The 24,517-nt window shown below is 39.8% G+C and overlaps 1 protein-coding gene and 1 pseudogene across 3 annotated transcripts in view; both read left to right on the top strand.

Annotated features, from left to right (window-relative positions):
* The window catches only part of NEBL (nebulette), a 372,828-nt gene that overhangs the window by 316,707 nt on the left and 31,604 nt on the right, over positions 1 to 24,517 (top strand). The window contains exons 13-19 of one of the 2 annotated variants that reach the window (XM_081103925.1): positions 1,782 to 1,892; positions 4,178 to 4,288; positions 10,534 to 10,644; positions 10,811 to 10,921; positions 13,609 to 13,713; positions 15,878 to 15,970; positions 21,194 to 21,286. The exons of the other annotated variant lie outside the window; for it this stretch is intronic. Coding sequence (XP_080960051.1) covers positions 1,782 to 1,892; positions 4,178 to 4,288; positions 10,534 to 10,644; positions 10,811 to 10,921; positions 13,609 to 13,713; positions 15,878 to 15,970; positions 21,194 to 21,286 — 735 coding nt within the window. The remainder of the gene's footprint in view (positions 1 to 1,781; positions 1,893 to 4,177; positions 4,289 to 10,533; positions 10,645 to 10,810; positions 10,922 to 13,608; positions 13,714 to 15,877; positions 15,971 to 21,193; positions 21,287 to 24,517) is intronic. 2 annotated transcript variants of the gene reach the window in all.
* On the top strand, positions 22,432 to 23,523 carry LOC308529274 (WW domain binding protein 1-like; annotated as a pseudogene). Its single transcript has one exon. The product of its transcript is annotated as a WW domain binding protein 1-like (transcript).

The raw sequence follows: 24,517 nt of genomic DNA, 5'->3' as shown, positions 1-24,517 counted from the left end.
TGATTCACTGTTGTAATATATGTTGGGCTGTAATAGGTGTATAATTTATGGAAGAGTTCTTTTGCTACCTTATCTTTGCTCACTTTCATTACTATAAAGTATTTTGAAGTTGAAAGCTTATCAAGTGGCAACTTCCTACTCTTATTGATTTCCATTTAAAAAATATTTACTCTTGCCCAGCTGGTGTGGCTCATTTGGTTGAGTGCCATCCCATGCATCAAGAGGTCACCATTCAATTACTAGTCAGGGCACATGCCCGGGTTTCTGGCTTGATTCCCAGTAGGGGACGTGCAAGAGGCAGCTGATTAATGTTTCTCTCTTACTGGTATTTCTATCTCTCCATATCTCTTCCTCTCCCTCTAAAAAATCAATAAAAGCATATTTTAAAAACATAAGAAATATCCACTACTTATGTGATTTTTTAAAAGGGGAATCCTTTCATAATTTACATACAAATGACAATGTGAGCTCTATTTTGAATCCATTAATGACTTTAATAGTATATCATTACCTTTTTCTTTTATTCCTCTTTCTGAGTGAATTTTTTTTTTTAGATTTATTGATTCAGCATGTATAGAATAGAAAAAGGCCCAGAAGTCTATAATTAAAAAACTTTTAATTAAGTTATAGAGATGTCTAATTTTAAAAAGGTACTTTTAGTCACTTAATGCAATTGTAACTTCCCTTTCTAAGTGTAAGCATTTAGCCTTAAGTAGTCTTTTCATTTTTTACTTTATTATGGTTTTTACATATATCTTGCCATTTAGAGTGTTCAAAATATCATTTTATGCTGCATTTCATTTGATTCTCACCATTAGCCTTTAACATTGGTAGATCAGTATTTTAATTTTAATTTTGTCCATGTGGAAATCAAGGTCAGTTACTTAAAGTCTTCTTGAAGGTCGCATAACCAAATTATTAAAGTAACTCTTTTCTACAAGTCATTTGACGCTTAGAGCTCTTTCCAAATTTACTTGCAGGTCATTACAATGTCTTGTAGGCTATTAGTTAAGTAGAGGACCAGCTAACATCATTATAGTGTACAAAGAGAAAATAACAGGAAGCAAAACCTAGAATGAACTGGAACATGATTTCTTATCACTAAAGAAAGTTTCATCTTTCATAAGTGCAACTTAGTCAAATTGGATTAAGATATTTTCATAATGTGATTAGTAAGAAAACAAGAAATTCATTAGTACAAAAAAAACTCAAGTTATTACATGTGTTAGTAAAAACATTTAGATTTACTTAAAATATAATATTGAAATAGGTGATATTCAAACATTACATTATTAACTAATTAGGAAATTATTTAGCTTTATAAGCTTTGAATAAAATGGAAACTTATTTTAAAACTTTGGCTACACCAATCCATTTGATTTTGTAATTTTTCATTCTTTTCAACTATGTTCTTTTGGTGATTCATATTTTATAGACAGTTTTTGCAAAATACTTCAAAAAATAAAAAGAAGCATGTATTCCTAAGATCGTCCTCACAATTTAAAAGAAAGACATTTTTAAAAATGTGGCACCAATATGGTACCAAAGTATATCGGAAGAAAGGATGAAAGGGAAAAGACGGATAATAGTGGAAGCCACTCTAAACATGTTTCAAAGAGAAACTTTCTGTGGGAAATAAGGAGCATGAATGCTCAGGAGTCTGATTCATTCTTTCCTAGAAATAGTTTCTCCTTTCTGTGGTTTCTAGAAAATAAATAAAACTGTGTAAAGATTAAAGAGATTCCCAATAAATTTCAAATTGTATTATTTTTATATCATAGAAGGAATATAGAAAAGATTTGGAAAATGAAATAAAAGGGAAAGGAATGGAACTTAATTCAGAAGTTCTTGATATTCAAAGAGCAAAACGAGCATCTGAAATAGCTAGTGAGGTGAGTATATTTCTTTTACAGCGGGGAATGTATGGACTTTTAGCTGATTTGTTATCTATAAATCTTTCTCAAAGATTTTGTATTTTTTAATAGGTACAAATAAAAATATAATAGACATTTTTATAGATAAAATATATATATTCTATATATTCCACAACTTTTATGTGTAAGATGATTATGAGTAGCTGTGTCCTAGTAGTCTTTTCCTAATCAATGATTTTTTTAAATGATGCTCATTATCTTCTTTTTATATAGTATGAGAAAAATGACTATTTGCCCGTTTTAGAGACAAATCTATATTATAAACCAATATGAGTTTATGAGCTATAACTTGATCTTTTAAGTAATTAAAAGGCAGAAGATTAGGGAGTTGTGTTATCACAGTCTAGTGGTAACTGCAGCTTAAATGTTCACGTGCTGACAAACCAACTCTCCCAATCCTTGCATAGAATGCTGTATGAGTCTACTTAAATCTCTTTATTAACATGGAAGTGGCCACTGCTCACTTTACATCATGAAATTTGGTATCAAACAATGGCACTGTGCTTTGAGGAGAATATGGATGAATTTAGCAGTGAAAAAAATCCAAAGCTTTATACCCTTTTGTTAATAAACTGTGGCGATGATGATGATGATGATGACCCTGTTAGTCAGATTGCAAATGACAGAAACCCAACGCAAACTGGGTTGAGCAACAAAGGAAATGTTTTGGGTTTTGACTAGAGAAGTCCAAAGATCAGGTTTCCTTCAGGTTGGAATTCAAATGTTTCTCTTCCCCATTCTTAGTCCCGTTATCTTCTCTGCTGCTTCACTGTTGGGAGGCTGTCTCTAAGTGATGGCCCCTCTTAATGACAAGATAACTATATTTGTGGCCAGTAATCCCAGTGGGAAGTGAGCATCTGAATTCTTGTAGTTATAATTTAAGTCCAAAGATTGACTCTCACCAAATCAGCTTCTATCCTGTGCCCACACCTGACCCAGTAATTGTGTCTAAGGTCAGGGGACTATACTGTGCTCATGACCTCAGATGGTTCTCCTGGTCACCCACTTGTATAGTTAACTTCTGAAGCAGTTTAACAGTGTTTTAAGTATAAAATATTCTAAGTTGTTATGTGTTTTAAAAAATTTACATTCATCTTTGACCATATTCCTGTTCTTTTTTTTAAAAATATATTTTATTGATTTTTTACAGAGAAGAAGGGAGAGAGATAGAGAGTTAGAAACATCGATGAGAGAGAAACATCGATCAGCTGCCTCCTGCACATCTCCCACTGGGGATGTGCCCGCAACCCAGGTACGTGCCCGCAACCCAGGTACATGCCCTTGACCGGAATCGAACCTGGGACCTTTCAGTCCGCAGGCCGACGCTCTATCCACTGAGCCAAACCGGTTTCGGTGATATTCCCATTCTTTAAATAAATTAAAGGAACCATTAAAAGCATTCTAGTGGATTTACAAATATATGTGGAGAGTAGGAAAATCAACCAACCCAAAGTGCATGGATTGAGAAGGGTTACAGGTAATTCCTGAAAAGAAAATTATGGAACTTTTTGCCAGAAGAAGGAGGAATGGATACTAGTCAGGCAAAAACAACAGTTGTTCACCATCATCTTTGGCTCATATTATCATTGCATATTCCTACATTAATACTTTTCTACAAATTCATTTATTATGGTGACATATCCAGCGTAGACTTACAAATACAATCCTTTGTCATAATATTTGGAAAAAATTGTCTTGAACCCTCAGTGGCAGAGTCTAGGCAGATGCAGTTGAATGGTAAGATGGTGACTAGAGCAGCAATAAACCAGGTCTTAGTGCATAGGATGAGGACCAGAAGATGCCATCAGTTATTGAATACCCCTCACAGTGATCCTTCATGAGGAATCATTATCCCATTTTGCATATTAGTGAACCAGAAATGTTAAGAAACATTCCAGTGTCACACAGCTGTCAGGGCCTCAAAGTCAGTCTTTTTACAGCATCCACTCACTTAAACCTGCCTCCCTGTCCTCCAGACCCCAGGACAGTTGTCAGTGAAGATTCTCACTGCCTATTTACAGTAAAAGTCTTCAGAACTTTATATACTTTTTTCAGTGAGAATAGTGATGAGAGTTCTAAGAGGTTCAGAGTCTTTAGTTCTAGGTGATCATTCATAGCACTAAGCTGTGGTATTTTCTTTTTCTTTTCTTTATATATATGTTAAGCCTTTTTTTTGGTATCATTGAATACAAACATGATCGTCCCCTGAGTGTCTGAATGTTGTAAATATTGCTGTTTTTCAGAAAGAATATAAGAAAGACCTGGAGTCAGAAATTAAAGGGAAAGGAATGCAAGTTGGCATTGATACCCTTGAAATACAACATGCCAAAAAAGCTTCAGAGATAGCTTCAGAGGTGAGTAGAGTAAGTGATGCAGACCTACAGAATCATATTTCAGAGCTTAACAAATCATATTAGCAACTTGATTAGTACCTGGAATTTTGCAAAGCTTTCTGTGACTAATTTAACAGTTTGGAATGGAAACCATTTCAAATCATGCTTATTTGAAAACTTACAGTTTCTGCTTGGCTCATTTCCTTTAAATATATCAAAGAAAATTTTGGGAAAGGCATTTTAATATAACAAACACACATAAGTGCATGTACGCACATCTTACCTTATCCTATAATGCAACAAATTTCCTGTTAATCTAGGGTCTAGATCAGCCGTGGGCAAACTACGGCCCGCGGGCCAGATCCGGCCCGTTTGAAATGAATAAAACTAAAAAGAAAAAAGACCGTACCCTTTTATGTAATGATGTTTACTTTGAATTTATATTAGTTCACACAAACACTCCATCCATGCTTTTGTTCCGGCCCTCTGGTCCAGTTTAAGAACCCATTGTGGCCCTCGAGTCAAAAAGTTTGCCCACCCCTGGTCTAGATTCTAGGCTATGATAAATGTTTTCATATTCCTTTTTCTTTAAGGATGGATCATGTGCTACTTGAAATTTCTGTTTCCAACTTTCTCTTTTTTTCTTTTAAATTTTGTTTTATTGCTTAAAATATTACAAATTAGTACATACATCTCCTTTTTTTTGTTTCCAACTTTCTGAGCAGAATTTGAAAATCACATATGAAGACTCTAGCATGTCATTGATAGCCATTTCTGCGTGATTTGGTTGCATGTCTTCAAAATATCCTCTGTTGACCTCATCACCATTCCTGTAATTTCTACAGAGTCAGCATTTGGGGTTGGGGTATTATATGTCCTCAATGACCATGTTCTTTTGTCTAATACCATTTCCTCTTCGTGTAATACATGTAATGACAGGATGTCAATTTAGGAATTTTGGCTTAGATGTGATGATATGATACATATCAGGTAACAAAGTTGTAGGCGTCAGATTATATGTGTATTTTTCAAAGGATATGTTCCAGAATTGGTTCCATACCTCTTGAAATTCCCCCCAAACTTTCAAGAATATAAAAGGGTTGGTGGATTGGAGAGTAGTTGGGAAGAGATGATTTTGTGAGAAATATATGTAAAGAGAAATTTGGGGGTACAGGTTAAGGGGCACTACTTATCTCCACGCTGATAATGAAGATGCTTCAGTGGAGCTGCTCTGAGAGATATAACATGGCACTTGCAGTGAGAAGAGCTGGCTCAGGATTGACTCCCACTCTGGATATCTGGAGGGTGGAGGTAGCTGACTCATTGCCAGGGGAGTGACTGCCAGGGGGGATGGGATGGCCATAATTGGTTTAGATAAAAACATGGGGTTGGCATAGAATTCTTGACCAATATTGGTTCCATTTAGAAATGGCAGAGGGGAAATACATGCTGAACAAGTCTTACAAACCTCCTTTCACCCTGACCCTAATTCTTGTCTCTTCTTGAGAGATAGCTATTGTTATAAACTTGTTGTAGAGCCTTCCAGATCTATATTTATGTATATACTAGAAGCCTAGTGCATGAAATTTGTGCACAGGTAGGGTCCCTAGGCCTGGCTGGTGATCAGGGCCCATCGGGACCTTTGGGTTGCCAGCTGGGGCCTTCCTTCATTCCACACTGTCCCCTGGTGGTCAGTGTATGTCACAGCAAGCTATCAAACTCCCGGTCTCCTAAGGGGATACTTTGCATATTAACACACACTCTCTCTCCCTCTCTCTCTCTCTCTCTCTCTCTCTCTCTCTCTCTCTCTATATATATATATATATATATATATATATATATGGAACATACATTTGTACACAGACTAAAACCTTAACATGTACTAGTACTTTGTTCTGTGCTTGCGTTTCTCACTTAATATCATAGACCCTTTTCCATGTCACTTCATATAATTCTTCCTCATTCTTATTAAAAAACTAGAAGCCTGGTGCACAAAATCCGTGCACTCAGGGGCGTCCCTCAGCCTGGCCTGAACCCTCTCACAGTCCGGGAGCCCTCTGGGGATGTCTCACTGATGGTTTAGGCCTGCTCAGGGAAAGCAGGCCTAAGCTGGCAGTCGGACATCCTTAGTGCTACCACGGAGACGGAAGTGGCTCCCGCCACCGCCACTGCGCTCACCAGCCATGAGCCCGGCTCAGAGCTTCTGGCTGAACAGTGCTTCCCCTGTGGGAGCCCACTGACCACCATGGGGCAGCTCCTGCATTGAGTGTCTGCCCTCTGGTGGTCAGTGCATGTCATAGTGAGCAGTTAAGTGGCCTTAGCATATCATTAGCATATTACGCTTTGATTGGTTGAAAGCCCGACCAGACAACCGGACACTTAGCATATTAGGCTTTTATTATATAGGATTAAGTGTTCTATAACATGGATGAAAAGATGTAGCAATTTACCTTTTGGTGTTTCATAGGTATAACCACATGTAGATGACATATACAACCTATATAATAAAAGAGAAACATGTAAATTGACTGTCCCTGCCAATCAGGGTGAACATACAAATTAACCCAACAAAGATGGTGAGTTAATTTGAATACAAAGGCGCCAGGTGGAGAGCAGAAGCAGGAGAGCCAGCAGCTTGGGGGGATGTGGTTCCCTTGGTCGCTCCCAGTGTGGGGAGTACCAGGAATTCTGGGAATAGTAGTTCTGATGGTAGCCCCAGGACTGGAAGCAGAAGCCCAGAGTGCAGTGAGCACCAGGAATCCTGGGAATTGTAGTGCTGGTGACAGATGGATCTCCTAGACACTAGAGTAAACTGAGCCTGGAGCAAGTTACTGTTGCAGTGCAGGATAGAGAGAAAGCAAAGATGAGAGACACAAGTAAAATCAGAGTGTCTAGGAAAAATTAAAGGGAAGATATCCTAAAACTTCCAGGAAATCTCCACCAATGAAGCAAAGAAAAAAAAAATGCCTCTATTATTCTGTGAGCAACAAACCAAACTGGGTTGGGGTCTCAAACAATTCGTTCATATGATTGCAATGACAGACAGAAACTCCCGGACTGGAGAGGGCTCCCCTGAGGGCTCCCAGATTGGAGAGGGTGCAGGTAGGGCTGAGGGATGTCCCCTCACCCCCCCACTCCCCCCACCCCCCATGCATGAATCTTCGTGCACCAGGCCCCTAGTGTATTATAACAGAGACTTGACATTACACACCCAAACCAGAATCCTTAATTTTTTTCTCAGATCATCTTCCTTCTTAACAAAGGGTGTCAATGAAATCCCAGAAGTCACTTTGATTCAGTTGTCAGCAAGTTTTATTGACTCCACCCCCATAATGGTTTCCTAAAACCATCTCTTTCTCCCCACCCTCATCCAAGCTACCATCTCTACTACCTAGATTATTGCAATAGATTCCTAACCAGAATTTGCCCCCTTAGTATCCATTCTCTGCCTATCAGCCAGAACAATCCTTAAAGAATTAATGTTATTTTCCCCAGTCATGTTCAGCATAGACGTCATGCTCCTTCCTCCTGCCCATCCTCATACTGCACCCTTCTTCCATGTTCATCATGCTACAGCCTCACAGGCTTCCCGTTTGTGTCTCCATAGGTTTTAGGGTCTCTATAGAGCTCTCTTGTCTTCCTGAAAGCCCTTCCCCTGGTCTTTTGCATAGTTGGTTCTTCTTGTACTTTTTCTTCTTATTTATTTATTGGATTAATAGTACTTTCTTATGGCAATCTTCCTAGATTTCTGAATAACTAACTATCCAGGTACTATCAAATAACTACTTATAAGTTTCTGAAGTTTTTATTTTGAGGAAGGGGTGACATCCAATATTAGTTCAAGGTACTGGATTGGAGTATGCTGCAGGGGAAAATCAAGGCTGCAGAAGAGTTTTCAATATTATCCTCGTGAGACTGAGTTGAGGCCAAAAAAAAAAAAGCATCCTTTTACTGGAGAAAAGAATGTGGAAAGGACAAACTTTTTTATCTAAAGAACAGGCTTCTATGATGCATGACTTTTATGAAAACTTGGAATTTCAGGTCTTTTCTTAGTAGGTAATAGATTAGTTTATTCATTGATATGTTGATTTATATTTCTCTGTGTACCTTGGGATTATATAATAAGAAAAAGGTACAAATTTAGTTATTAAGACTGTAGGGGAAAAACAGGCATAGGGGAGTCAGCTGTATTATGGTTACATATAGCCCAAATCAATTTTGGGGATGTAGTTATTTTTGCAGTTCAAAAGTCTCATTTGCATATAATCATAGCCATGTCCCATTTTGCCCAAATTGACAGGTTATCAAATCCTTTTCAACGAGAGTTTGGGACATTGCCATAGTACAACATTTATTTTTTTAAAGTAAAGTCAGTGTGGTATATTGTTACATGAATGATTGGTCCCCAATAGCCAAACCTTCTAGTACCTAAGGTCATGATTTTTTTGATCCTGTGATTTTCTTTAGTGAATGGGACATTAGCAAAGATGATTCAGGCAGAGGCTCTGAAAAGGAATGTGCATTGGGGCTTATTTCATGTTGTTTTTTTCTAGGGTATTTTAGTATGCACCAATAAATAGCTGATGGCCCTAACCAATTTGGCTCAGTGGATAGAGCGTCGGCCTGCGGACTGAAGGGTCCCAGGTTCAGTTCTGGTCAAGGGCCTGTACCTTGGTTGTGGGCACATCCCCATTAGGGGGTATGCAGAAGGCAGCTGATCGATGTTTCTAACTCTCTGTTCCTCTCCTTTCCTCTCTGTAAAAAATCCATAAAATATATATTTTTAAAAAATAAATAGCTGATGTAACTGGTGTCTTATATAGTCTATTTATGGGCTTTAAAATACTTCAGATTTGAAGGTTCATACTGGAAAATTAAATGACATGCCTTCTGCATGGGACCTTGGTGGCCACCGATGACTAGAGCCTGAGTTCCTTCATATATTGTTCTCCAAATGAAGTGTCTTGTTTTGGGGCCTTCAGAGGCTTGCTAAAAATTTAGAGCTCCTTACAGACATAGTAATACTAGTATTTCAGCGTTATTCTTTTGAAAGTTAAACATTATTACGTGAACTCTTATTCGAAAATTGAAACTGAGACCCTGAGTAACAATAGGCAGATTTATGACTGGAAGAAAGGAAAAATATAATATTTCTCTGAGATTGAGATTTTTATTTACAACTTCTCTAAATTTAGCACTACCTCATAAATAAGCAAGACAGCATTTACGTTAAATTAGAGAATCTATAAATCTAGAGTATGTGAACACAATGTGAAATAACTGTTTTTGGAAGAAGCGTAATTTAGATACTGTCAATAACTTCTTCCTCTTAATAAAATTTTTCTTTGAAGAGTAGCATGCATCCAGAAAAGAATACAATTATAAGAGTACAGCTTGTTGAATTTTATAATAATTAGTTTTAAAGTGTGACAAGAGTCTTTTAAGACATTTGTGTGTGTAGTTTTGATATTTTGTAAGTAACAGGTAATCCAACTCAAAATAGCTCAGGAAAGCAGAACATTTACTGTTCTTGTACCAAACAGCAGAGGAATTCTTAGACATAGCTTGATGTGGGACGCAAACTGTGTAAATCAGGCTTGGTTTCTGTCTTTTGGTTCTTAGGCAGGCTTTCTTCTTCTGCTTGCAAAGAGGCATCTAGCAGCTCCTGGGGCCACTTCCTTCATGGACCGAAGGAAAGAGAGTCTTTTGATAGCTCGCGAGGAGAAAGAATGCACCTATCCCTGAACCAATCATGAAGAGCCAGGGATAGGTATAATGATTGATTTAAGTCCAGCAGGGCCAATGCATCTGGGCAGTCTCCCTCGAGCTGAGTGGCTTAGAATGGGGAAGCAGTGGTAAGTCAGGGAGCTAAAGCAGGGAAAGGGGGGGGTTAGATTTCAGGGAAGCAACAAGCAATTATTCATTACAGAGCAAAAAGTGACAATTTTACAAACCCATCTTACTGATATTCATTAACTGAGTGATATATTAATTTATAGTTCATCAATTTTCTCATATATAGAAAGTTTCCCCTGGATTAACTATGGTTTCTTTCTTAATTCAGGTGAGTAGGAAAAAGCCTTCTGACTATGTGACTAAGACATTCCAAGTCATGTTTCTACCACAAGTTAAAAATTCTAAACTTCTATGGAAATAAAAGACTTAAAGTTCCAGTATATCTCCAGAAGACATGATTCTGATGGTGAAATGACATGAAAATTTTAAAATTATTTTAGAGTTCTAATTGCATGTTTTATTTTTTACAGAAAGACTATAAAAGAGATCTAGAGACTGAAATTAAAGGGAAGGGCATGCAGGTGAGCACAGACACACTTGATATCCAGAGAGCCAAGAAAGCATCCGGAATGGCCAGCCAGGTAAGAAATGAATGACATACAAAGTTCAAAAAAACATATTGAATTGTATATAGAACGAGTACAAATGGTATTTCCACGTGTGTGGCTTTGAGATTTGAACACATAAATATCTACATTGCTCTGGAAGGTTAAGTAAAGCACTGAAGATCCCTTTCTACTCTTTTAGATAGAATATAAGAAAGATCTGGAAACAGAAATCAAAGGGAAAGGAATGCAAGTGAGCATGGACGTTCTGGATATGCTGCGAGCCAAGAGGGCATCGGAAATCTATAGCCAGGTTGGTGTCGTTAAGCTGCTCAGAACAATGTATTCTAACAGCCAGTCACCATGTGTTTTGTGCATTGCTATGATTGATACCTTTTTGAGGGCACTGAATTCAAAGTCAGTGCACTCCATTGTAAAGGAACCATTGGCCAAACTTAATTAACTTCACTAATGAAAGGGACAACTGCTGCAGATTCAGTTCCATGGACATTATTCACTGTCAGAGCTCCCCTGCTGGAGCCCCTGTTTTGCATTCAAGGACATTTTGACCTTTAAAAAACACACCAGAAAACTGTATTGCATACTTGGATTTAATGTTCACTCTACAGAAACAAGATTACAAATGAATTAATTGTCTTTTTCCCCATTTCATAATGAGTATTATCTTTAAAATAGCTCCAACTAAAACTAAAAGTGAGTAAAACTGCACAAAGTGTAAAGTGAAAGTGAATCTATATATATATATATATATATATATATATATGCAACAGTTGTAACGGAACGACCAGAACGACCAGTTGCTATGATGCACACGGAGCAAGCAGGCAGGTGAGTGGTTAGGGGTGAGCAGGCAGGCAGGTGAGCAGTTAGGAGTGAGCAGGCAGGCAGGCGAGTGGTTAGGGGCGAGCGGTCCTGGATTGCGAGAGGGTGCAGGGCAAGCTGAGGAACTTTCCCTTCTTCCCCACACCCCACAAATTTTGTGCACCGGGCCTCTAATAGTGAATAAAAATTAAGAACTAAGTTTTGTTTTTGGTTTTGTTTTTTTGGTAAGATGCCAAATTTAACCTCAGGAAAACTTGATATGGGTGGAATAATGACCACGAAAGAAAATATTTAATGGAAGAATTAAAATCTGATTTGAGCAAAAATTTTCATTAGTGAAATATTTCCCTGCTGTAAAATTTACATGGAAAAGAATGAATCTCAGTGGAAAATAAATAGTAAAGGGGATGAACTAAATTTGGTTAATGGGGTTTATGCTGAAAATAACGTTTAACCAAATTTTTTAAAATTCTGGTTAAAATATAAGCAAGGAGTCTAAACATCTGCTGGCTAAAAAATGTGAGAATCAAGATGGCAGAGTCAGCTGTCAAAGGAGTTGTCTGCTTTTCAGCCCTATCAGATGACAGCAGTTGGGATGGTCCTGATGTGCATGTCCATCTGTCCTCAGTGTCTCATGATGGCATGTGAACTTGGAGAAGTGCTCGAACTAAATCAGCTAAACTAATATCCTAGGTCAGTGGTTCTCAACCTTCCTAATGCCGCGACCCTTTAATATAGTTTCTCATGTTGTGGTGACCCCTAATTTCATTGTTACAAATTGAACATAATTAAAGCATGGTGATTAATCACAAAAACAATATGTAATTATATATGTGTTTTCCGATGGTCTTAGGCGACCCCTGTGAAAGGGTCGTTCGACCCCCAAAAGGGTCGCAACCCACAGGTTGAGAACCACTGTCCTAGATAAATATGTAAAATAGACAAAAAGCCATTTGAGTTAGTGGAGAGAAGTTGCTATCTCAGGAATACCAAGTTCATTCATCCAGCAAATACTTCCTGAGCACCTGTTTACATGCAAAATTAGATATGATTTTGCTCTTTGGGAGGTACAGGTTAATTTAGTAACCATGCAAGGAGAGTATGACAAACCATGATATATGCTATGAGAAGGTAAAGGAATCAAGAGTAAAGGCTTTACGAGGAGATTATGCCTCAGTTGTCAGAATTTCTGTTTTAACTTACCAGTGTTGATTTTTAAAAATTATTTTGGACACAATGGAATTCTAGAGGATGTAATGATGCTATGGTGCATTTCAACATGAACAAAATTACCTTTCCTAACAAGCAATAGTGTGTCATAATGGTTAACATTACTGATTTTGGAATTAGAGTGCCTGGTTTTAAATCCTAGTTCTGACACTTCTTACTTAGTGACTCAGTTTCCCTATCTGTAAGAGGGAATAATAAAATAATTTTTATTTTAAGGCACTATTACCTTAATCAAATATATCTTTTTTTAATCCTTACCCGAGGATATGTTTTTATTGACTTTTAGAAAGAAAGGAAGGGGAAAGGGAGATAGATAGATAGGTAGAGAGCGACATTGATATGTGAGAGAAGCATTGACAATCAACATGTTGTCTCCCATATATGCCCTGACCAGGGATTGAACCCAAAACCTAGGTATGTGCCTTGACTGGGAATTGAATCCATAATCTATTGGTGTACAGGACGACACACCAGTCAACTGAGCCACCCAGCCAGGGCTCAGATGTATCTTTACTTGAAGTAGGAAGAAGAACATAAACCCAGAAGCACAAAAACAAGAAGATATAGAGAGCTGGGTTACTTGCAGGAACTATGGGGTAACTGTGAACAGGGGAGGGACTGCTCCTAAAAGAGTAGGTTCTAAACAAAGAGTGGCTTAGAGGTCAAGCCCTCCTGAGGCCTGGAATGGACAGGGGTGGGACCCCTGCCTGAGCAGAGGTGAGGCTGCTCCCTGACTGCTGGCTTACTCGGTTAGCATACCCCTTATGTTTGCTGTTGCATCAACAACTGCTTTGAATCATATGATATAACTTGCAGCCAGGTGGTAAAGTCGAATTTGAAGTAGTATCACTATCATTTTCTCTGTCTCTGTCTCATATGTGCACACACACAAAGTTTCAGGTTGATATGAACTGTTTGTATTTCTAGAAAAAGTATAAAGATGAAGCAGAGAAGATGCTTTCTAACTATTCTCCTGTGGCAGATACTCCCGAAATCCAGAGAATTAAGACAACTCAACAAAACATTAGTTCAGTGAGTAGCCATTATTTCTTTTTAGTCGCCTCCTTGAAATTGTATTTTGTACGGAGGACCTTCCCTCATTGTCTCATTTATTTTTCTGCATTACTTGAATTTTCTATCTGTATTATCTTTATTTCTTTATTATGATTGTTTTAGAATTACAAATCCAAATTTTCTTCTTTAGTACAAGCTATAGTTATTTTTAACTGAATTTATTAATTTTCACTCAGAAAAAGAGGTCTTAATCTTCTATACATACCTTTACCTTGAAGATGAAAATAGTCAGATGAAGAGATTTCCTTCTCAAACTTACTAGTTTGTAACCAGTTCTTAAACTTTCATATATTTATTTTGAGCAATAAGAATTGTATCAGTGCCATTAAGAAATTGGGGCCCTAGCTGGTGTGGTTCAGTGGATAGAGTGTTGGCCTGCGGACTAAAGGGTCCCAGGTGTGATTCCGGTCAAGGGCACATGCTTGGGTTGTGGGCTCAACTCTCAGTGGGGGGCGTTCAGGAGGTAGCCGATCAATGATTCGCTCTCATCATTGATGTTTCTATCTCTCTCTTCCTCTCCCTTCCTTTCTGAAATCAATGAAAATATATATTTAAAAAAGAAAAAAAAGAAATTGGGTCTATGTTTAATGGATATATGAACTTGAATTGTACGATATAACTTGCAGCCATGTGATAAAAACTGACCATATAGCCAGTATTTTTCTTTGTTTATTTTGTTAATCTGCACCTGAGGATTTTTTTTCCCATTGATTTTTACAGAGAGTGGAATGGAAGGGGAGAGAGAGAGAGAGAAACGTCGATGTGAGACAGACACATTGATTGGTTGCCTCCCGCATTGGTTGCAACCAGGGCCGGGGATCAAGCTGTAACCAGTATGTGCCCTTGACCAGAATCAAACCTGGTACCCTTCAGCCTGTCGGCTGATGCTCTATCTACTGAACCAAACCGGCTAAAGCCATACAGACAGTATTTTAATGTAGAATTTAGCTCATTTAGTAGCTAAGCAAATGTCTCATCAAAATATAAATTCTATTAAGTCTGATAACTTCTGAAATATTTTTCTACTTGCTAAAAAATTGACAAGTGCTAATGGGCAAGTGCCTCTGAGTCTTCATAGTCAGGCTGTGCTAAGAAATGGAGTCCTTGCCGAAACCGGTTTGGCTCAGTGGATAGAGCATCGGCTTGCGGACTGAAAGGTCCCAGGTTCGATTCTGGTCAAGGGCATGTACCTGGGTTGCGGGCATATCCCCAGTGGGAGATGTGCAGGAGGCAGCTGATCGATGTTTCTCTCTCATCGATGTTTCTAACTCTCTATCTCTCTCTCCCTTCCTCTCTGTAAAAAATCAATAAAATATATTAAAACAAAAAGAAAAAAAAGAAATGGAGTCCTGTTGGAAGGCAGGGTTTGAGAAAAAGGCTGTTTTGGCTCTCAAGTCCTGTGATTTCATGGTATTCTAGATTTTTAGCTTTTGGAGAACATCTCTCATGTCACTCTCCCAATCCTGACATGTGGGTTATCACACTTCAAAAGAGGAATTCATTCTGTCCTCATGGCTTTCTTATAATTCTTCTATTTTTATTATTTTCTGTACAGCACTTTTTTTTTGGTTTATGTTGGAAAGGCGTAGATATTGGTGGGGGTGGAAAGACATGGGGAGTATAATGAATAAATGGAAGATGAGGAAAATACTGAATTATGTTAATGATGATAGAGTTAATATTTTCTTTAAAGAGAACGAAGGCATTTTTGTGTTTGGAGATTAACACCTGCTTAAAATTTCATGCTGTTTTTGAATTAGTGAACTTTTATAGTGTGCATTTTGATTTTTCTCAAATACCCATGTGGCATTTATATTTGAAGAAGGAAACTTTAGTTCTCTAACATATTCTTAGAACAAATAATTTGTAGCCATATAAGATACCAAGCATGCCTTAGAACATGCATAAGAGGGTTACTTGTAGGATTATGGCCTATGAAACCAAAGTTGGGCATTTATTCTCATAATGGATTATTTAATTAATTAATGTGCCAATGGTACTCATAAATAGAAGCTGTAATCACATTACTCTAAGACTTGAGAAATTGTCTTTTATAAAAATCAAGTCTAGGGTTTGAATGCTAATAAGCGTATAGTTATTATTTCATTCTCTTATAATAAAGGTATTTTATAAGAAAGAAGTAGGAGCTGGCACAGCAGTAAAAGATTCTCCAGAGATTGAACGAGTGAAGAAAAATCAGCAGAATATTAGTTCAGTAAGTTCTCTATGGCATTAATTATCCTTTCCAAAAGCAAATGTAAGTTAGATAAATGTTTTTCATTCTTTACTAAACTAGTTGCTTTTTTCTTTTATTCTTTACTTTGTTGACATGCTATTTCATCAAATATCAAATATCTAACTTTCAGAAGGAAATTTGTAGCCTTGTTCCCCTTGAACCTAAAGCAGTGTTTCATCTTGCTGTATCATAGAGCACAAGAGATCGATCACTTTAATAGTATAGTCGTGACATCTAGGACTAGATTTTATCTTTTTAAACAGAATTTTCACTGTATTAAATTTTTTAGAGAAAGGATACATTTCAGTACCTCTCTGCAACTTGGAAGAAAGGAATTTTGCCCTGGAGAATGATTAAAGGCCTTAGAACATTTATTTGGTGTCTTAAGAGAAGGTTTCAAAGGCCCCATTGGCCTCTACCTCTTCCAGCTTTTAGCAAAGGAAAACGTACACTTTAACTATCATTTGTAAATTAACTTCCCTTCCATTTCCTTTTGAGCTAGATGGGATGGTTGGGGAGGTGCTTAATGTTATGGGTATAATAACAAAATTGCTTGACATTGACAATGGATAATTGCTATCCGTACGTCAATGGGCATCCTTCCATGTATGTTTAGTTTGTTGACGAGGAAGTCTAAAGGGTTCTTTTCTTGAATCCCCATTTAGGCCTTCTCTTTACCTTCACCCTTGGAGGCCAAGCCTTTCTTTAAGTAATCCAAGTGAAAATTCCTTGATTCTATTCATGTGTCAGGAACTCCAATAGTTACATGGCATTCATTTTAGAATGTGAGTGTGTGCTGGCATTTGGGGAGAAGGAGCAGGAAAGGCAACTAATGCTGTAGTAAAATGTACTTCAAAATGAATTTATAAGAAATCTACAGAATGCTGGTGTAATAAAATCTCGGTCGCAGGAATGAAGGTATCTCCTGCAGAAAGTACAAGGAGAAGGGCCTAATGCTGAGGGTGTAGGCATGTGCTGTGCTCCACATGGAGACAGCCTGTGTCAGGCAACACTCCGGTCTGGTAGGAAATTAGTTTGGCAGAAAAGTGTAAAATGTTTGTTTCCTTCACTTCCAAATGGTAATATTTGAAATGTACACATCAGTGCAGTGGAATATAATGTTATAAATGTTCTGTAGCGTGCAGTTCTGTTGCCTACAGTGAAATGACTGTGCCATTTTGATTAGAGTCCCATGGAAAACAAAAGTGTTCATCTTTAATCATGTTTAACTTCTCACCCGAGGAAAATCACACCAAGTAGTACAGTATATCATTGTTCTCCCAGCGTCCCACTGCCTCTGCCAGCACAATAAATGCGTATTTCTGCATCTCTGTGAGGTTGGGCCATAAACTCCTGCTTAGTATTCAAATGGAAACTTGCCCTTTCAAGATTAGCTAGATCTGTCAAACCAAGATATGATTCTCTAACATTTAAAGATCTCGACATTTTCCACCTCCAGAGTACAAACCTTTTAGCTATTAGCTTTCTCTAAGAACCGTTTCTGAATCTTATTTAGTGGTAGCCTGTTTCAGCATACTCTCAATTTAACTCTTTTGGATCCAGACTAATATTGGCATTATTACTCACATTAGATCCATAGACACTGCCATAGATGGTATCTGAGGTATTTAGGTACCACTTTTTTTGACTCCCCACATGGATTTTAGCTTTAAACACCTTAAATGCTACCCAGTGATTTCTAAAGTGTGGGTTTTTTTTGTAGATTTAAGTCTTTGCTAAGCTTCAGTGTGTGCCTCTTTAGCCTATGTTTTCACATCTAAATATACAGTTGTGTCCATTTTCTGAATCCAATCTTCCATGAATTTTGGACATTAAAATAATACCTGATATGATGGCATTTATAAGTTAAAGAGCTGTTTCTTGTCCCGTACATAAATGTGTTCTGGTATTACCATTTGTTGAGTTGATGTTCCTCTAAATCAGGGGTCCTCAAACTACGGCCCGCGGGCCACATGCAAATACAAATATTGTATTTGTTCCTGTTTTGTTTTTTTACTTCAAAATAAGATATGTGCAGTGTGCATAGGAATTTGTTCATAGTTTTTTTTAAACTATAGTCTGGCCCTCCAACGGTCTGAGGGACAGTGAACTGGCCCCCTGTTTAAAAAGTTTGAGGACCCCTGCTCTAAATAGATTTGAAAGAGGAGCTTTTCAGTGAATTGTGTGCCAGGTTATAGGCTGGCTTTCCATGACATGATTGTGAAGGTAGAAGACAGTTGCTGACTTTCTGCTACTGGTTTTTCTATAGTGATCAGGACACAGTGGCCTCTGTTTTAAGAACAAGTACCTTTACCTCCCCCTTTCTCTTCTTTTATCATGGCCACATTTATTTTTTCCTTATTCTGGATTATTGGAATGCTCTTAGTCAACTAAGCAGTGTTCCCAAGATTCAGTAGCTAACTTAATTTGACATTTGCCTTTAAATATGTGGTAAATTTAACATAGCAATAAATAGAAACTGCATTTTGTATAGACAATAATAAATTATGATATTACCTCAAGTATTTTCCAAGGTTTTTTGTATATCTGCCTAATGACAAAACTTATTATCATAAACAACATTTTCTTACTTTAATTAAAAAACTCCTACAATGATGGATAGGTGAATAGATATGGACTTATTTGTACTGTATATAAAGGAATCCTGAAAGTATCAGATGAAATAAAAATTTGTATTCCCATTGAAGGAAAATTAATGTTGGCATTAGGAAATTTCAATTATGCAATAGTTACAAATGAAGAATTTTAAACTTTTTAAAAGCATTGTGTTGAATAACACCCACATTTTTAAAAATAAATTATGCAGGTGAAATACAAAGAAGGGATAGAGCATGCAACAGCCATTTCTGATCCTCCAGAGCTAAAGGGAGTTAAAGAAAACCAGAAGAACATTAGCAATGTAGGATCACATTTCCCAAAGTATTGTTTGCTGTTTTACTGGCTAGCACCATACATGACTCTTACAAAGGTGGAGGCCCATTATGGTGAATATCATTCAGGAGGGCCAGTTCTTGAAAGGCAGAGATAGGCTCTCACACACCTTCATGGCCTCCATGACACCTAGCCCATGCTTCATGTGCATTTGCCTATTTACAAAACACAAACATGTTGTTGAATTCCTACTATATTTTTATTTTGGGGGGAATTCAAAGATGAGTAAGGCAAACCCTAAAGTTAAGGCTGTGAATATTCTCAAGGTCTCTAGGAGAAACAGGCATGAAAAAGTAATGATGATGCATTAAGTGTTATAACAATAACCAATATTTATTGGGTGTTTACTTTGCTTTTTGAGTACTTTACATGCAATATCTCATTTAATAATAAGTAATAATTCCTCTTGCAAAATGATGTAGGGAAATGCAGAGAAGGAAGGCTGTGTTAGTGAGAGAGAGTAAAACTCTTGGAGAAAAAGTGACATTTGAGTTAGAGCAGGAAGAATTAATCAAGGTTTGGGGTGGGTTTGCTGGGGAACGGCCTTGCTGGCAGAGCAAACTGATTCTGTTCAGAATCCAAGGCTTGTTCAAGCTGGAGGAGGCTTAGTGTGATGGGCACTTGGGGTGAAGTGTGGCACAAGATGACGGTGGGGCCTTTAAGGGGGGCAGTTGGGAGACCCACAGTGTCCCTTAAATGTGGTTCACACATAGATGCAGTTCAGTGGCTTGCTGATTATTAGGCCTTGATTCAGTGATTAAGCAGTCTTAATGTGTTCATCATAGAAGCATAACACTCCCTTAAAAATAACTTTATTTGAAAAGAATAGCTAGTAAAAGAACTGAAAAAATATATAAATCACAGCACAGATGGCATCTGGCATGACACATGGGTAAGTGGTGTGCAAATGGTGGATATTTAGATAACACTGGAATAGTGGGGACGAATGGGGACCCTGGACGGTTGGCTCAATCCCTTCTCCAGGCCTTACTTGTTCTGTAACCTTCATAAGCCACCCGGCTCTCCAAGCCTCCGTTCCCTCATCTATAACACAGGGACTAAAGTAGTAAGTGAGATATTGCCTGTAAAGCACTTGGCATGTTTGCAAATGGATGAATGCAAAATATGAACAATCTCCACATCACCCTTATGTCCCGAAACCTACATCCACCAGAAATCAGCTTCACTAGTCTCTCCACATCAGTAATGCTGTTCTACAGATTTTCCCCTCTGAGCTCTACCCAGAGCAATCTCCATGTATCTTGCCGCCCATAGAGATTACACTGGACCTTGCCTCACTTTGACTCACACAGTTATCCCAGACACAGAGTCTGCCTAACCTCTCAACATGCACGCCATGGCACAGAGAAGGTCACACATTGTAGGAGGGGCCTGTCCCTTTGTCGCTTATTTTCCAAACTTATCAAATGTCTCTTCACTTGCACATTCACTGCTGAGGGTGGAAACTCAAGTCCATTTTATCTGCAGGCCCTGTAGGCCTGGTAATTTCTTAGGAAAAAAAAAACCCTTATGCTAAATTTAAACTCTAAAAAATCACTGCCATATCCTTGCGGAGTTCCTTATAGGATTTTAACTGTGAGTTTTAGTTTTGCCTGTCAAAAACTCAGTTGATGGACATACCATTTTTCCCCCTTGGTGTTGGCTGCTCATTTATTTTCTGGGGTGTGTGGAATTGCTAGGAAAGCTGACCGCAACTGATGGGTCTGAAGCCCTGGCTAAGCAAAGGCACCTCTATGCTGCAGGCCAGGAAAACGTCCCTACTGCTCTTCCAGAGTGCAAGCCTTCCAAGGTTGGATGTTTTCAGAGAAGAAAACTGTGAGGTTCATGGTTTCTTTCTATCGTGACTGTTCACCCCTAAGGTACAAGCATAGAGCTGATATAATCCCCCTTTCTTTTAAAATATAAAATGGTAACTTGATCAGTGTTGCTTTACTGCAATGAGGAAATACATTCACAGAAGGAATCATTTGCTATCACTGATAAGGTCAAATACATGATGCAATTGGAAGAGTAACAACCAAAGGTGGGATTTGAAACATTTGGACAAGAAAAAGCGTAGTCTGGGATCAATATGATGAAGCCTCTCAGCAAGGCATATTTCACTTAGGATCCCGATGAAGAGTCTAACTAATGAATGCTCTGCAGCATGCGCATCTCCTCTGATCCTGCCGGTGGAGGGGCAGCCGTTTCCTTCCCGCAGCCTCACGCTGTCTTGCCCTGTGTTTCCAGCTCCAGTACAAAGAGCAGAGCTACAGGGCAACCCCAGTCAGCATGACACCAGAGATAGAGAGAGTGAGGAGGAACCAGGAGCAGCTGAGTACGGCAAGTTGTCTCTGTTTTCTCTTATTGTATCACACATTACACATTCTTATTCATCACAGCACTCTCTGAAAACCTTTGAACCCTCTGCATCGTGATGGTCCTTCTCACAGGCACACATGGGAGGGCATGAACTGGGGCCCTTTCACTGGAGTGTAGGAAATTTGGGGTTGTTTTACAATAATTTAGACATTTCTGTTTATTTAAAAAATCTTCAATAAGCACACCAATGTGCCAGACATTATCCTGGTCACTGGTACACAGAGATGGATAAGACCCAGTTCCTGTCCTCATGGACCTCGTGATTCAGCTGGTAGATCCCTAAAACGACATCCAGGCAAGGACCTGGGGAGTTGGGGGTCTGCTGCCAACGGAGAGAAAAATGATCGGCTGGAGTAGGTCAGAGAAGGCCTGGGGTCCTAAGACATACTGTCATGGCAGGAAACCTTATAAATAAAGTGGAAAAATTATTTGACCAGTCAGTAATCTATTGCTAATAAAGCAATGATAATTAACACTTATGAGGTACCTCTACTATGGACCCTGTGCTACAGGCTTTATGTGACCCCATGAAGTGGTACAGTTTATTTCTCTGGTTTGCAGGAGTGGGAAATTGAGTCTGGGAGGTCAGAGAACATGCCGGGGACCCACAATTTTTAAGGGCAGGGCTGAGATTTTAAGCCAGGCTTCCTGGGATTTAGAAATCCTTTCAAAGGTGCTACCCTCAATAGTTACTTTTCCTGTTTCTTGACCCTCTTAATGGAACTTTTACCGATATAAATGATAGCCTTCTTCTTCCAAATAGATAATTTTAAAAGACTTTACAATTTCAGTGAGTTCTCCCAGGTGGAGGACAAAATCAGGGTGAACATTGCTTGGTTCTCATAAGAGCCTTGGAGGATGGTGTGAATGAGAGATCTTTAGCTTCTTCCCATTTCTTTATCCTAATTTATTCATTTATCCAATAGATACTTAGTAAGCCCCTGATACATGCTCAGTATTATGCTAGCCATCAGCTGTAAGAAAACAAAATCATCTTGGCTTCAAACTCACAGATATTCCAGAATAATAAAAATAATAAGAGGAACGAGGAGGAGAGAGGGAGGAAGAGATGGTGTTAGAGAAGGCAGAGAAGGGGAGGAGGTGGGATGGAGAGAAGAAGGGAAACATGGAGCTCCTCTGGGTGCTGCCCAGCCCCATCAGCCAGGGCTGAACCCCCACAGGATGAGACCTGTGTGGGGACCAACAATCGAAGCTACGCCTGTGAGAGAGGACACTGCTGTGGGCAGTCTCAGCGCTGCACCTACTACTGCGAACTCTGGTGTTGTGTTCTGGCTGGTGTGGACCATCATCATCATCCTGAGCTGCTGCTGTGCGGCCACCACTGCCGGCCAAGCACCCAAGCACCGCCTACCGGCCCACAGTGGGAACATGAAATCAACCTGATCACCTACCAAGAAGCCCACAGTTAGCGCTGCCATTTTGTTTTATGCCTTCCAGCTACAGCAGCAGCAGCAGCTGCCTGTACAGTGTGGCTCTGTGGGCAGCAGTCCCCAGGCGCCAATCCCACCAGGGGCCCCCAGGGGGCACAGAGCAGCCCTTTTTCTGGGCCCAGCAGAAGCAGCACGTGACCCCCCACCATCATCGCTGACCCTGAGCCCTCCAACACAGACACGCCAGCCAACCCACAGCCACCAAAGCCCCTGGAACGGATCCCAGTGGCTCTGTCTCTGCCCTGGGAACTGGCCCCTGGGGCCTTGCTGGACACGGACGGATTCCGGATGTAAGGAGGAGCTGCTGAAAGATTATACCTGTGAGTAGGACGGCCCCCTTCCCAACAGCAAGGACAAGACGCCTGGCAGATATCGCCACTTCATGGGTGACTTGGGCATTGAGGTGTGTGTGTGTGCAACAGGCGCTGCCACAGTGATGACCTCAAAGAGCTGAACACTCATGGCCGATGCTCTGGATGGAGCCCTGGACTTCTACCACCGCTGCCATGTGTGGCCCCTGGAGACGAGGAGGAAGGGCTCGCCCAGCCTTCCAAGGAGCAGGCCTGAGACCCTGGGCACTCTCACCTGCCAAGGCCACCCTCATGCCTGCTCCTGAATACCATCAATGAGCAGGACTCCCCAGACTCCCAGCACAGCAGCTCCCCCAGCAAGAGCAGACCCTGTCTGTACCTGAGAACTTGGCAAAGCAACCAGGGCAGGGGAGAAGCAAGGGAGAAGTATAGGTGACTTGCAGAGAAAGTGGTATATCTACTCAGTTGTTGTTTTTTTCCCCTTTTACCTTTTTTGGCCCCTCCAGTCACATTTTCCTACATCTTCCGATGCCTCTCCCCTCGCAGAAGCACAGTGTTGTGGAGGGCTGAGAAGCTGGTTCTGTGACTCATTCCAATTCCCCACCATCATTTCCATTTTCCCGTTTTCAAGTCAGACAGATCTCACTAGCTGCTTAGGTCGGGGAGATGTGTGTTCCCAAAGCCCCCAAGGAAGGGGCTTGAGACTGTGCCCTGAGGTGATGCTTAGTGAAGGAGGGGATGTTGGCTCTGGTATTAGCGTAAACAGGGGTCCTCAAACGACGGCCCGCGGGCCACATGCAAATACAAATATTGTATTTGCTCCCATTTTGTTTTTTTGCTTCAAAATAAGATATGTGCAGTGTGCATAGGAATTTGTTCATAGTTTTTTTTTAAACTATAGTCCGGCCCTCCAACGGTCTGAGGGACAGTGAACTGGCCCCCTGTTTAAAAAGTTTGAGGACCCCTGGCGTAAGTGAACTTAGCCGTGTCTCAGCCCGGAGAGGCGGCAGGTCTCAGCTGTGGATGAAGAAGGAAGCCCGCAGCGATGAGAGGTTGTCACCCCCTGCCAGTGTCTGCAGAGCTGGACGTGGGCTAGCCCTGTGGGAGGGTGAGGGCTGATGGGCAGTTGTGTGGCAGGTGGGAGGGGCTTGTTGCATTTCCAAATTCCAGGTGATGACATCGACATCGATGCATCACTGTGCATCCCTGAGGGGCCCTGCCCAGGGGGCTCTGGCTGGCTGCAGGCTGGTTCAGGTGCACAAGATTATACTGCCTTCTCTGGTTTTTCTGAAAGAAAAAGTGAGCTAAAACAAGAACTGTGCCAGTAGGCAGGCACTAATTGTGTTTGGAAAGGGAAGTCTGTGTTCTTGCCCAAGTTGGCCTTCAAAGAGCCTGGCTGCAGTTGAGGAGGAGACGTTTTGCGTACGGGC

This window comes from Myotis nattereri (assembly GCF_964212035.1).
Source record: "Myotis nattereri genome assembly, chromosome: 1".
Lineage (NCBI taxonomy): Eukaryota > Metazoa > Chordata > Mammalia > Chiroptera > Vespertilionidae > Myotis > Myotis nattereri.
The sequence above is the reverse complement of the archived record's forward strand: the minus strand, read 5'-3'. Positions and strand labels throughout refer to the sequence as shown.